General features: G+C 33.9%; 2 protein-coding genes across 2 annotated transcripts; one reads left to right on the forward strand and one right to left on the reverse strand.

The window, feature by feature from the left end:
- Window positions 1–1,552: 1,552 nt before the first annotated feature.
- LOC132952233 (uncharacterized) lies at window positions 1,553–7,145 on the forward strand. Its single transcript, XM_061024457.1, has 2 exons — window positions 1,553–1,968; window positions 6,148–7,145. Exons 1-2 carry the CDS (start codon window positions 1,722–1,724, stop codon window positions 6,711–6,713), a joined length of 813 nt encoding a protein of 270 aa, XP_060880440.1. The 5' UTR covers window positions 1,553–1,721; the 3' UTR covers window positions 6,714–7,145.
- A 97-nt stretch (window positions 7,146–7,242) lies between these two features.
- On the reverse strand, window positions 7,243–14,919 carry LOC132952232 (uncharacterized). Its single transcript, XM_061024456.1, has 3 exons — window positions 14,105–14,919; window positions 9,212–9,549; window positions 7,243–8,063 (listed from the first exon to the last, which is right to left on the reverse strand). Exons 1-2 carry the CDS (start codon window positions 14,700–14,702, stop codon window positions 9,236–9,238), a joined length of 912 nt encoding a protein of 303 aa, XP_060880439.1. The 5' UTR covers window positions 14,703–14,919; the 3' UTR covers window positions 7,243–8,063; window positions 9,212–9,235.
- Window positions 14,920–15,180: the final 261 nt, after the last annotated feature.

Raw genomic sequence — 15,180 nt, forward strand, 5'->3', positions numbered from 1 at the left:
GCAAAACAGTTTTTGCTATGTTGTACATTTGAAAGACGGAGACAACACATGCGGGTGTAGCGTCCTCTAAATATTTGTATAAAATGTTTTTATTTGTAATTCATTTTGTAAAATTAATTTTTGGTATACCTTACTCTAAGTATGTACTAACTAGTAGTTATAACTCAAAAACTCTGAAGTTTCAGATAATACATTTGTCACACAAGTATTTAGGATTTTAAAGCTTTTTAGGATACGATTTTTTTTTTACTTTTATAGTTTTGGTGCTAATGTTTTCTATTGACAATTTTAAACTCATTAAACAGTGCATAAAAATGTCTAAAGATACCACTGCAATTATTAAGTGTAGAAGAAGAGCGGCGTGGATATTGTGTCTCCAAATCGGTCCTGAACGATGCCTTACGAATTTGTCAATACCGATACAATAAATACGATATTTTGCTTGTATGCAAGTAATAAGTACCTAAGCAGCAGTATAAACCGTTGTGAATACATTTTGGATAAATACCGATGCCAGTGACTGTGTAAAATGAAATATAATAATATAATATGTAATATTAGACACGCCAAAGGCGCACTGTAATTGCCGACGTCGGCGGAGAAAACACTGCACCACAGTCGTATAATACATATGAATATAAGTCGCGGACTCGTCAAAATTAATATTCTACTTTGTACAATGCGGATGATGTTTATAATATATAATATACAGGACGATTCAAACGTCTCCATCCGATCACGATTTCATATAGCTCAGCAACGGGTAAATTTTAGGTAGACGATCTTTATTTTCAGATATTTGACATATACCTACCTAACCTACAATCCTATAACAATGGATTTAAAGAAAATTTGACTTAAAAGAGTTTTAATTGGTTCTCCTATATTACTAATAAGAGGTCTTCATTCAGCGTTGAACAAAACCAATATTTATCTGTTAATAAAAATGAAGTCTAACAATTTAACAAACATCGTATCGCTACCAAGCTTGGTCGAAACAAAAATTATTATTTACCATTGTATAAGAATGAGGTAGTCGTGAATTTTTTTTTCTTCATTTTCGTTGTTTTTAAGGGGCAATAGAACAGATTTCTTATGAGTGTTTATAATGATCGTGAGTAACCTACTGTCTACACTTCTACAGTTAGCCATTGAAATGGACGAATACAAAAAAAAAACCTAATTTTGAATAGGTATACCACCGTGTATTGATATGTACCGGGTGTGGCATAATATTGACCATATCATAATATTTTGTAATACTGTATAGTAGGTATATTGAAACCCGATTATTTTACAAGTATACATTATTGTGCTTTACACACTACGCCGTTTAAGTCGATTTTTAAAATGAATGTGGTTCACCCTGTATACATAGAACGGCGGCGGCGTCGTCGTTAATTATATCGTGTCGTATAATGCAATATAATGATATTATTATTATTTTATATCCCACTGCATCCCGGAAAACGCGTGCTCGGCGCTGCACGGTCAACGGCGTTCGGGGGCGACGCTCACGGCCCGGAACGCGCATAAAAGCGCCTTGCTCGCGGTCCGTCGGCACCACTACTGAAACTCGTGTCCTTCGGCCCGAAGTCGTCCGTTCCCGATTTGTGTACGAATCCGACAGGTGTCTGCAGTAGTGTTCTTCGCTGTCGCCGTAGACGTACCAAAAGTCGATTTACTTATATTATATATTTTGATAACCCGTCGCTATCACGATGACGTCGAATCAACTGGTCGTCGGCGCCGCCGCCGTGCTGTGGTGGTCGTGTGCCTCCGCCGCCACCGCCGACGTCTTTCCCGTTGACCAAGTCGCGTCTGCAGCCAACACCGCCGAAGGATTGTCCAGCCTGGCTGACATTTCACGGACAATCGAAGCTCAAGGGTTGCTGATGTCGTCCGGCACTCCGTTCGACTTGTTGGAAGCTTGGATGACCGGTGACGACGGCGGCGAACCGGCCGAAGGTGAGTCGCGATCTGCAGACACACGTCTGGTTAGATAATACAACTGATAGGTGGGTAGGTAGGTAATAAAACTAAACTGAAAACAATGCCTATATACTTATCTTACGCAGCGTCTGACTTTGTGTTATATCGTGTTCGATGGGAAACGTTTTTACGTTTAAGCCGCAGAAACGAATTGTTTAGATAGTTTCACCACGACAATCCATATAATTTAATATTATAATATATTTATAAACTTTTTATTACTCACGACTTCAAAATATCTACATATTTTTTTTATATTTATCAAAATACTTTTACGATAAAATTTATCTGGAGGAATATATTATATACTTACACACAACCGTCGCAAAGAAAAACCACTAGGAGGTATACAACATTTTTATTTTTATCGTTTCGACAAAATTATTAATATATATTATTTGAAATGTATTTTTTAAACGAGTTTTATATTATAAATTATTATGGACAGACTGTATTCATTTAAAAGATATTAAAATATTCTTGAGATCTATGGAAATTTTAAACAGTGTTAACTTATCTAAATATTAGAAAAGACAACTATTAAATTAATGACACTGGCGCCATATTAGTTATAGGTATTTAGGTTGTCATATAATTTCACTTATGACAACAAAAAAAATAAATAGACTTTTAACAAATTTACCTTTTTTAGGTATGTATTATTCAAAGTCTCGAAACTTAAGTAACTTTTAAAAATCCATTTATTGTGTTAATTTTGTAATCGCGTGTTTAAGTTCTAGTACCTAATATATAATATAATATTATTATTATTTGATAGATACATCATAAATATGTATACCAATGGCAGGTATAATATACTATACAAATAATGAACAAGGGGGATGAAACAATAAATGTTCAAAATTCTAAGTCAATAACAATTATATTGTAATAATGTTAATTGCACGTGCTTGTTGGAATTTTAAAATCAAGTACGTACGAGCTCTAAAATAAAAAACATCATTCACATATTGTGTATTTACAATTATATGGTTAGCGATTTTCAATCATTATGTTCTTATTTTTATTGAAACGGCGGGTCCTCGCGTGACTCGACGTTCGGGGGGGGGGGGGGGCGATGGGCTCATTTAGGAGATATTGGCAGAGGAATGTGGTATGGTAAACGGTTATTTTGTACGTTCCATTGTTCAAAATGCATAACGCGGACACTTATTTGTACAGTCGGTAAAAAGGTAGATTTCAGAACGCGGACTTCGTACTATTATATACATAGAGTATATATTTAATATAAAAAGTCTGAAGTCCAGATCATGTTATTAAGTTTAAATAGTATTTATACTCATGCAGTAGTACCTCCGCTGCGAGACCTCTACAGTCTGTTTAATCTGCCTTGTTAGTTTTATTTTAACCTATATTTGCCATCAATTGTTCTTATTATTCTCTTTTTTTGTAACAGATTGAATAAAAACCAACGAACCAAAAAAAAAAATAAAAATATTATTTGGTAAATCTAAGATTATACAAAAATCTATCATACAGTCCAAATAGGAGGGAATCGTGAGTTATAAGTTTATTACCTAGCGAAAATAATTTTTTTTTTTTGTCATTTTAACATATTTATACTGTACTACATTTTAATTTACTTCTTGACATAATTGTTGATAATAATATAATACAATTATAATTTATAATCGTATTGGATTATTTGATTATTTTGATAATTTCAAGATGTTTAAGTCATCAAGTTCCTAAATTAATTTATAAATATACATATTATAGCACCAAGTAATAATTGGCTGTTATCTAACCAGTTAGTTAAAAAAACTTTGATTATTTTGACTATTGTTAATATAGGTACCTACTATATATTTTAAACCATTTTTAATTGACATTTTATTTTTAATTTTTACATTTTAATGATTGACATTTGACATTATAATATATACTTATTACTTAGGTATATAATTTAATACTTATGTTTACAATATACGCTTTATGTATAAACAAGTACAAAGTGTCTGAAATTAACATTTTTACCCGACCGTACAAAGTGTTCGCGTTCTGCAATGTACCTTTTTACCAGACCGTACAAAGTGTCCGTGTGTCGCATTTTAATGATCGACCGACAAACATACAAAGAGACCTAGAACCAAGTGGAATACAAAATTGAGGTGAACCCCGCGTGTGCTTCTGGCAAGAACCTTAATATTAAATTTAGCAAGGAGTCAATGAACCAGAAATAAGTAATAAAGAAGGAAACAAAGATTTTGGGGTTTATGTGTTTTATATCATAATAATATATCGTATACTTCGTATATAGTATAAGTGCGCGCTAGTGAGTAGGTGGATTTAGATTCTGCTCAAGGAATTATATAGTTGAATATTTTATTTGCAATGTTGTGTTATGGTTTCGAAAAACACTTTTTAAGGTGATAAAAATGCTTCTTAAGTGTCTCGTTGGAAAGTGAATGCGTCATAGACTATAGTAAGTACTTAACGAAAGAGGTCATCGTTTTGAAAATTCTCAACGTTCGTCGAGAAAGTGGTAAAAACACAGAAAATGAGCGAAATGTTAGCTTACTCACATAAACATTCATCCCATAACTTTTTTTATACGTTGGAAATACGCGTATTAGTTTGCTGATAATATTACTATTATTTTGAAAAAAAAACTAATTAAATTCTTAGACGCCAAATTTTAAAATTTCTATTTGGATTGATCGTGTCGTTATAATTAATTTTGTACACCGCACTCGGACGCAATCATGAAAAAAACCTAGATATAATTAATTTTATGAGACAAACAAAACTGTTCAATTTATTTAAAAAAAAATATTATATAATATTATAATTTATCTTTGTATTTGATCACACTAATTCATAACATTCATGTAACTAATGACGATGTCAATGTTAATATTTTTTAGAGATCAATGAAAAAAAAAAAAATTAATTTTGTATAATCGCCTTTAAAACTTTTAAGATTACCGAAATATCGGAATAGATAAATTTACTGCTTACAGATATTAATATTAATATTATAATATAAAATAGCTATTAGCAAACTTCAACCACGGCAAAGCAAAGCAAAACTATTTATTTTTAATGTAAAACGATGAACAAACTTTTTTCATAGGCAGTAAAAATAACAATGCAACACTGGGTTATGCTTACTGATGGGAGCAAAGCGTAACGAGTGAAACATACTAATTAATTGTATTTTGTTCATATTTTTTTTTAATTATAGATATACTACTTACATATGTTACACGTGTAATTTATTTCATGATTATATTAACATATAATAACATTGTCTACGAGTAGGTATACAAGATTTTTGTACCTAATATTATTAATATTATGAGGTGAAATTAAAACGTTTCTATAAATGCAGATTAATAAAAACAGTGCTGTAAGTACCCGTAACCTTACTTTATTTTTTATTTAATTTAATTTCTGCGATTTGTTCTAGAAAAATTAATTAAATAGGTAACACAATAATTCTACAGTTAATTTAGGTCACGTATCACCTAATTTCATCCGTCTCGAAAACATACTATAATAAACATATTTCTGTTTTGTTTTAACGTTTTGTTAATATTGTTATCTTATTTTATTATTAGCCTCTAATTTAAAGTAAGTACCGTCAAAAATCATCTTATTATTGATTTCATATATCCTAATATTAGGGATATAATATATCCCTTAAAACGGCATAAATCTGTTCGATTCTAGACCACAATTTTTATTGAAAATAGAAATAGATAAGCATGCATTCTTTCATATCTAATTTATGTTAAATGTTAATTAAAATATTGATATCTTGACATTTTCAAATAACATCTTAATATCATATTTTTATTCATTAACGACATCTAAAGAATGTCCTGGAGCAATACAAACTTTTTTTAAATGAAATTATTTTTCATACATTATTAGTGTCTTTAAATAAAAACGGTTTCCGAGTGGGTTATTTTATTTTATTTATATAAATTACAATATTATAATCAAATATTCAATAGTCTACAGTTATCCTTATTATCCATAGAAAATAAAAGATAAAACTCTAAAACAACTCGTTTAAATTTTTAAATCAACATAATATCATTATTAAAAAAAAATAATACTATACTACCGTACAACAAAAGTATCAAGTGGTGAATTTAATACTTGACTCGTTTGTTTCGTGCGCAGGTCGGGGGAAAAAACCCAAACCAGCGATGATGGCCATGACGATGGCCGGTACGGCGGCCGTCAGCATGCTGATGATGAAGGCCATGGCCGCGATCAAGCTGTTCATCATACACTCGTTTTTCGCCACCAAGCTGGGTATCGTGGTCGGCGCCTACCTGTTGGCGTGCAAGCTGATGGAAATGAAACAGTCGCCGGCCAAGAAGTCGGTGCAGGTCAAGTGGGTGTCGGCGCCCGCGCACTTTGACGAACATCCCCCGCAGATGGCGCCCATGGTATCCCACTACTCTGACGCCGGCCAGTCGTCTTACGAACCGCAACAGGAGCCGCAGCAACACCAACATCAACCCACCGACCAGTACGGACCACCGCCGCAAAACCAACATCAGCCCACCGACCAGTACGGACCACCACCGCCACAGCAACATTACATGTCGTCCGGAGACTTCAACGGCGGCGGCGACATGCAGGCGCACTATTCGTACGTGAGTCCGGTCACGTACAGGCCGGCGTTGGTCAACCGCAATCAGTCGGACAACATAGTCAAGTCCGGCAGAGTGAAGTCATAAGACGAAACTGCTGCCGTCGACGATCGCATATAATTATTATAATTTATTTTGCTGGTACATTACAGGACCAATTTTGTTTTTTTTTTTTAAGAAAAATATCCTCTACTCGCACTGTATACAACGCGTGCTGTATCCCACTACACCCAAGTACCTCAAACCTAATTAATTAATTAACTGAAATCCACGACTCTCAGAAAACCCCATATAAACACACACGCGCGTCTTTGTTTATATAGTCCCGACTCTACGTATAGCCAAACCGAATTCGCAACAGTAATAAAGTATAGGTATAGTGAATCGTTCACGGTGATCCAAGTGTAGAGTGAGATGTATATACAATTTTATAATTTATTTTGGCAAGACGAATTTTTCAATTATTACCTATACAGATAATCATAGTTATTATATTATAGAACATATTGTATTTTTATTTATTTATTTATTTATTTATTTATTAACATTTTAATATGCGGACGTTTCGACTCCGTTTTGCTCAAAAAAAAAAAAATGTAAAAAAACTCATAATAAATTGGCGTTTTGTCAAATTGTCTTTATTTTATTACAACTTTAAGATATTGATACATGTTTTGTGCGTTCCATTATTACATACGGTATACGTACATTGGTAGGTAACGATTTATTTTGTGAATTAGTACATTCATGCATTTTCTATAAATATTGTACGTGTCTTGTATTCCATTGTATTACTATAATAAGCTAGGAAGGTATACATAGTTACACTTACACAGCATACTATAGTAAGCTATTAAATTCAATAATATTGTGCGAATGGAAAATTACTAAATTATTTAGTATAAACATATTATTATAATGCTAAATAATATCAATTATATGGTTAAAAACAGTATTAAACCTACATAACATATGGTTTGGTTCACGAGCCATTGACTTTGTTTTAAGACCGGGGTAGACTTTAACAAAAATAAGATATTAATAATAGCTATAAATTAATAAATAATGAAACCTCTAGTTATTATCCTAAATGTGTGGTAGATAGCATATTATTATATCATCGATCGCGGGTAGATGACATATAATAAATAGGTACTGCACATTTAAAAACATTTTTCAATACATCATTTTATATTGGATATCAAAAACTATCTAACAATTAACGCAATAAATATAATATAAATAATAAATAATAAATAACGTGATATTCTTGTTTGTTTTTTTTTTCAAATAAATTAACGGACGTTCAGATAATATATTGAACGCCGGAAGTGAGGACGAGCAGGTGCTGACTAAACGTTCGAACAGGCATAGACACTGCAGTAGAGTACAAGACTTGAGCTCATCGTGTGATGTCTTATGCAGTTACTTATATACCTATGTGTAGAAAACAAAAAAAAAATGAAAAAAGAATTAGGTATTATGATGTATAATATGGTTTAGGCCGTATTAAACACGTGTCCGAGTCTAGACCGGAACGCCCTCTGTTATCCTAATTTTTGTCTGTAGTTGATGAACTATTCCAAATGACATGTGCGAAAAAATTATGTTCTTCTTGTTTTACTTCTTGTAAACGTTTGAATTTAATTACCTCTACATTTGACAAATTTTACCATAAAATTATGACGTCAAAAACGATTTACCATACATTTTCAACGTCATTATATTGTGAATAGGTACCTATATGAAATAACGAATACCTACGCTATTTTTATCATCAGGAAATTGGTTATAAATTTATAATTGTTATAATATTGTTGTTGCTCGAGATTTTAACACAAAAACATGAATGATTATGGAAATTTAAAAACAATGCAATGTTTGTCGGTTAACCGGAGTAAAAATATGTTTAAATAAAAATGTTTTTCTTCGAGTAAATGTTCATATAGATAATAGTTATCTCGCGTTACTAGTTAAACACAGAAAACGATTGTTTACGTTAAAAGAAGACAAATAAAGTATGTACATAATTAACTTGAGTTTGTTAAGTCAAAATATAAGAACGATAAGTTATAAACCGATAGTTATTATGTAAATAATAAATTTAACTGTTCAACTTTAAAGTCAATAATAAGTTTAAAAAAAACTGATCGTCATAATATAATATACATATTTAAACCTTTAATCAAAACATTTGCGCGTTTATTTTATGCTGCTTCTATTTAAACCTGTTAATTATCAATTTATCATTATTATTTGACTGTTGTAAATTAATTATTTCGTTGTTTTTTAGAACATTTTTTTCTGTTTTTCCCGGCTCCCAATGAGCGATATATTTCATCATCATTAATAATATAATTACAAAAATCAAATCATTGATTTGATATGACATAAAATCAATTTTTAGTTTTAACCTTATAAGGATAACTGTTCAAATCAAACGGAAACCGTAAAAAAGTCGAGTTATCACAACGGTCACTCAAACTAGCGAAGATATTCATCAAGTCAATTAGAAAATTAACCAATTAGTAAAGAAAACATCTTTAACAAAAATTAACTGACCCATCGTTTAGTCAAGAACTTACCTAATAATTACGAAGTCGTCGTGTTTACTGGCCCTGTCCGGAGTAGGCCATGTTGTGCGCTGCCTCCGACGACGAACGACCCCATCCGGCCGAGCTGTAGGAGTCACTTCCGTGGGACTCGTGGTGTGGGTGAGCTACCACCTCGTACGTGACGTGTTTCTGTTGGCTGAATAACTTTTTCAGTCCGATGACGGTGGCCAACAGGAAGGCGAGCTTGCTGACAAACAAAGCTTTTCCTACGAGCAGGGCGAGGACCTTGAAGGCAATGACCTTGAGCATTCCCATTTTCATCATCATGGCCGCCATCATTGGTCCCATGTTCTTGTTCTTACCCCGTCCTGCAACCGTGGCAAAAAAAAAAACAGGGTCACGGTAATGGTCGAATAAAAATCATATGCGAGATTTTAGCTAATTTTTTTCAATTTACTACATAATATTCTTTGACGAATCGCATTTAAACGTTTTGTTACGTTTATATACTATGACTATACTGGGTGACTAGAGAATATAGAGCTTATTAGTTATTATACACGTTCGTACCTATATAAATTGTATGTGATCTGAGTAAAAGATATATTATAATCTGAAGTAGTGTGTTTTTAGAATTAAAATAAAATTGTGCATTAAAAAAAAAAAATAAAAAATAATTTGAAAATATAATCTAAATTTATTTTAAGTATCACACACATTCTCACTTATATTATATTTTAATGATATGCCTATAATTACATTATATACACTAGAATCCGATGATTATATCAGACGTTAGACCACACTTGAATTTTCCTCAAGAAAATGTCTGTGATGATTGTGGTGATAACAGTCAGCTATATTATGTACCTACTATACTTGTATATGCCTATAGTCGACCTATGGTGCGGTACATAGGCGCAAATTGTTTCGTGCTTGGGGGTGCTTAGCACCACCAAAAATCATATTAGCCCCCCAAAATTGTTGATAGCATCATCAAATTTTTATTGACTATACTATTATGCCATAGGTATTTGGAAACATTTATTTCTAAGACCTTATTAATTTCATATTAATAATAATACATGATGTATATAACCTATGCATAGGTACTTATCAGAATAATAATATAGATAAAAGTGTATTATGTTATAGGTAATTGTCTATATTAAGATTAATGCGAAGGTGTAAAAAATTACGTTGTATGAAAGGAGGGGGGTGTCGGGGGCAGAGTCCCCCACTGATTGCTTTAGTCGACATAAATCCAGCACCCCCATAAATTTAACCCAAATTGCGCCTATGGTGCGGTACGGCTCTATACACTATTATTGTTATTATTAAACTACTTCTGCAGCAATTATTGTACACGCGTATAATATAACTCGTCTGCAGCTGCGATGCGCCGAATTCACAAAAATAATAATAATGTTTCACGCTGGTCGTCTGGTAACCTAACCAGCTATGTTTCGCGCTGGTCACCGACCGGATTTTTACCGTCCGCTAAGATTCTGGAAACATTCCGAGAGCTGTTCGGACGTCGGACCTGCCTCCATATCGATATTATATCGCACATTATCCTATATCGTCTACATACACACACACACACATATAATATATATATACATAGGCAGATAACTAAGTAGGTAGGTCCTTATATATTTTTCCGAACGGCAGTCGCCGCCGCGGTAGTCGTTCGCTTCGTCCTCCCGCCCACCCGCGGGTAATCGTTTCCATTGTTGTCAACTCTCGGACGAAAATTAAACGTTAATAATTCGAAAAGAAAAGTGCATTGTGTCTAACCTAGTTGTATTGTTGCTCGTCGTCTGTGAGCGTACGTATGAGTGTGAATTCTCGTGTTCATGTGGGGTTATGCGTGCGAGTGTGTGTGTGTGATGATGATAATTGACGATAGAGAATCGATGCGAAAACGATGTGTCAAATCGTTAGTTCCCGTCACGTAGGTACCGTGCTGTGGGGACCGGCGAGAGAGAATTTCAAATGATAATAACAATATTATTATTATTGTTATGTGGTTGACGACGCGACGTGTGTACAACTGTGTATGCGATGATGGTGTGTGTGTGTGTGTGTGTGCGTATGTGTTTGCGTGTGTGTGTGTGTGGGAACGTATCGTAGGTATATTATATTTAATCAACTCGCGTACGGTATAGATGGAATAATATCGAACGGACCTATGTCGAATTCGATCACCGCGAGGTGTACCTACATAACGTGAAAACGACTTTCTGAACGGTCGTAAAATCTGTCTCGGAAAAACACACAATAATATTATACCTACGTACGTATATTGACGTTTTCATCGGGTGCCATACTGCCATATATTAATGCGTCGTGCCGGACGAAAGTAAAAACATTTCGATTGAAATATTTCGGAAATGATTTTACACGCTCCGACGAGTCAAAAAATTGTATCAAATGGCGCGCGAAAGTACTTAATCGGTCGTTATAATAACCATATGCGATCGTTTGCGAGGGCGGCGCGAGGCATTTCAGAATTATTAAAACAATTATTATTAGTCTTCGCTGTCGCGCCGTCTTCATCGATAAACATGATGGAAAAATAATTTATATATATATTATAAAAGAAAAACAATAATTTGACGTTGCTATTTTTTTACCCTAAATCCTGTAAATATGATAAGCCTGTAATGTCCAACCAAGACGTCGTGTTACCGAGAAAGGAAAATTATATATTAGCTGATAATTATATTTTATGGCTTTCAAATAATCCGTTTGACTGATAACGGTAATTGCCGGACAAAACAGTACTATGGATATCGAATATGGCAATTAATACAAAATCAACTGGAACGTAATAATTGTTATATTATCATGATATGAATATGACTTAGGCCAATTAATACAGACGACGCGTCTTGAAATTGTTCACGTGTAACGACACAATACGTATTATAATATTATTATAGGTATACTTTCCTAATTGGAAACAAATTGTTAGCATATAAGCATTGTATATTTCAGACGATGAGCGTATGTTTAAATATGTATAACATTATAGTTCAAACCATATATCATAGCGTGTATGTTAAATTATTAGGTATAGGAAGTGAAAGTAATATTTTAGTATAACTCAAAATGATTATAATTATTACTAATAATAATGGTGACAGATTTCTATAAAATGATTAAGATCGTATAAACGGGTGTACTCTTGAATGGTAATCGTCGTTTGGAGAATTACTCGTCTGAGTAAACAGGTAATCAAGTTTTGAATTTACAGCCATATACAAATCAAACACGCGATATAGTCACAAAGTAAATATAGAACTATGGAAACACATTTTTTAACACTTTTTTCCAATCATATAGGTATTAAATTACTATTACAGTCGAGCCTCGATAACTCGAATCCCCTGAGAATCAAAAACAAATTTAACTTAATATTTATTTTCTGAGTTATAATACACCTCAACACAACTTATAAACACTTCAAGGGGCAAGAAAATTCGAGTTATAGAGACTCGACTGTATTATTATATTATTTTATAATTGCTGAAATAGTTGTCGATTACTTCAAACCTTTTTTTTATACCTATGATTGATTTATATAGGTCTACAGTACATACAATTAAACAGTATGTACAATACAACAGCTGTTTCCATTGATTGGGAACATCGTAAATGTTGAAATTTAAATATTTTATTAAAAATGATTTTGAATATGAAATATGCGCTACGATATAACAGTATTCGTTGATTAGGAATATCTTAAATTTTGTAGTTTAAATATTTTATAAAAAATGGTCACGAATATGAAATACACGATAAACTATACAAAATTATTATTATATTATAATTGTATGGTTTTCATTCTCCTGGAACCTCAAGTGACCGATATGTATAATTATAGTCCAAATTTGTTTTTTTGAATGGACAATTTGTATAAGTACATATATTTAAAATATTAAGAATTTACCTAGGTAAAATAGGTATGAATATAAAATAGTCAAAAAATAATATTAAAATATAATATTGTCATAATAATATATTATATTATGGAACTAATGAATATTATCAATTATAATGTTGTTATTCGTTAAAAAAAATACCATTTAAAAATAATTGTAGCAATTAAAACCGCAATTACAAAAATACATAGGTATTTTAGAAGTTTACAATATTAGTCTCAATATTCTCACACTAGGGAGAACGGGATCAATAAATTTAATCAACACTTGTTCCATGTTTTCTTGCGTATTCCTTCTAACGTATACCCACAGCTCATGCGAAATTATTTATATGCTTTCCATCAAAAATTGGGGTCCACAATAATATTTCTCAACTTATATTATACTTATAAAAAAATATATATTATATATTATAACTAGTGGTTGTAACCTGTAGGAGTGAAATCCAAAAAAGTGAACTCGTAAAACAAATAAATACCACGATAAGATAATTTTCATAATATTATATACCTACTTAATACCCGACTATTCGGAAAATATTGTAAAAACCCAGATAATATTGAGTGTCATTGTTTATGTATTTTTTTGGATTTACAAAAAATTTATTGACTTTGTTATTTTAATGTACTTACTAATAATTAGTGATTATAGGTACATAACTAATATAGGATATAATCACTATAATCTGTTTATTTTAAAAAAAAATATCTAAAACTTATTTATATATTTCGATGGCAAAAAAAATAAACATTTAATACGTAGAACACGTACTTATAATTTCTAACATATTTATAGTGTGTAACATATTAAACTAAAGAATGCCTACCCACTTGTAACCTCAACCCTAATAGGTAGATGGGCTAAATTGAAACAGATTGTTTGCCATAACGTACTATATTGTACTGTCGCGAAACAAAAATAACTGATAACGTCAATAATTATAATATAAATGAATTTAATATCATATGCTCACCGGACTCGTTCAAGTCTTTGCCGGACCTGAACGACATGCCGAAGTTAAGAGACCCGTCTTGTTCCGGGGACGCGGACACGACGAAGTCGGCCTCGGGCAGAACCTTGATCTTGAGCGCCCGGGATTGGACGTACCTCCACAGCTTGTCGGCCATCACCTCGCCGAACGCCGACTCGTCGGTGTACCCTCTGGCCGAGCCGTCCACGCGGACCGACGCCTCGCCGGCTGTGGCCGTCTCCTCGGCCGGTCCGTCCTTCTTGGCGATCTCCATCATGTCGCTGATCTCCAGGCTGTTCTTCTTCATCAGCTTGTTCATGTACGTGACCAGCTTCAGCATTACGCAGCTGGACACGTCCCGGGCGCCGCACTTGGCGTTCAACTTGCGCATCAGCTCTTCCTCGCGTATCACGTACGACGGCTTGGCGTGTTGTGCTTGGTGGTGCGGCTGCGGCTCGAGGTTCACGTCGTTGTCACCGTCCTGTTGGTCGCGATGCGGCGGAGGCGGCTGCTGAGCCGCGGACGACGACATTGGCGAACCGGCCACCGACGCGACCACGGCCACCAGGGCAAACACGGCGACGAACTTTACGGCAGACATTGTGCGGATTGAACGGCGGCGAGCGGAATGAAATCGAAAAATAAAAACAAATGTTTTCTTTGCCGATTTATCGATATCGCGGCGGCCCACTCGAACGATCCACGATGTTACGGTTGTAATGTGCAGCTATCGTTGTAAACGTTTGCGGCGGGTGACGGCGGACGGACGACGCGGACTACCGGAAAACTGGACGCGAATCGAGCAAATAATGAACCCATCGGCCGGCCAGGACCCCCTTATATGCCATTTCGCGAGCGGCAACGCAACCGGTCTTTCACTCGCTGCCGCCGCGATTCCCTTTCTTCCGGCCCATCTTTGTTCTCACCAAAAGTAAAACGAGCTATAATATACGTCCGAGAGCATATTATTATTACGACTACAATATGTTAATGCGACTTAGAGCCCAGAGTTTGTGAATATTTTTCGGGTCACGTGCCAGCGTTTGGCGGTCAAAGTTTTAGAAAAATGTGTAGGTACA

Source organism: Metopolophium dirhodum, chromosome 9, assembly GCF_019925205.1.
Source record: "Metopolophium dirhodum isolate CAU chromosome 9, ASM1992520v1, whole genome shotgun sequence".
NCBI classification, from domain to species: domain Eukaryota; kingdom Metazoa; phylum Arthropoda; class Insecta; order Hemiptera; family Aphididae; genus Metopolophium; species Metopolophium dirhodum.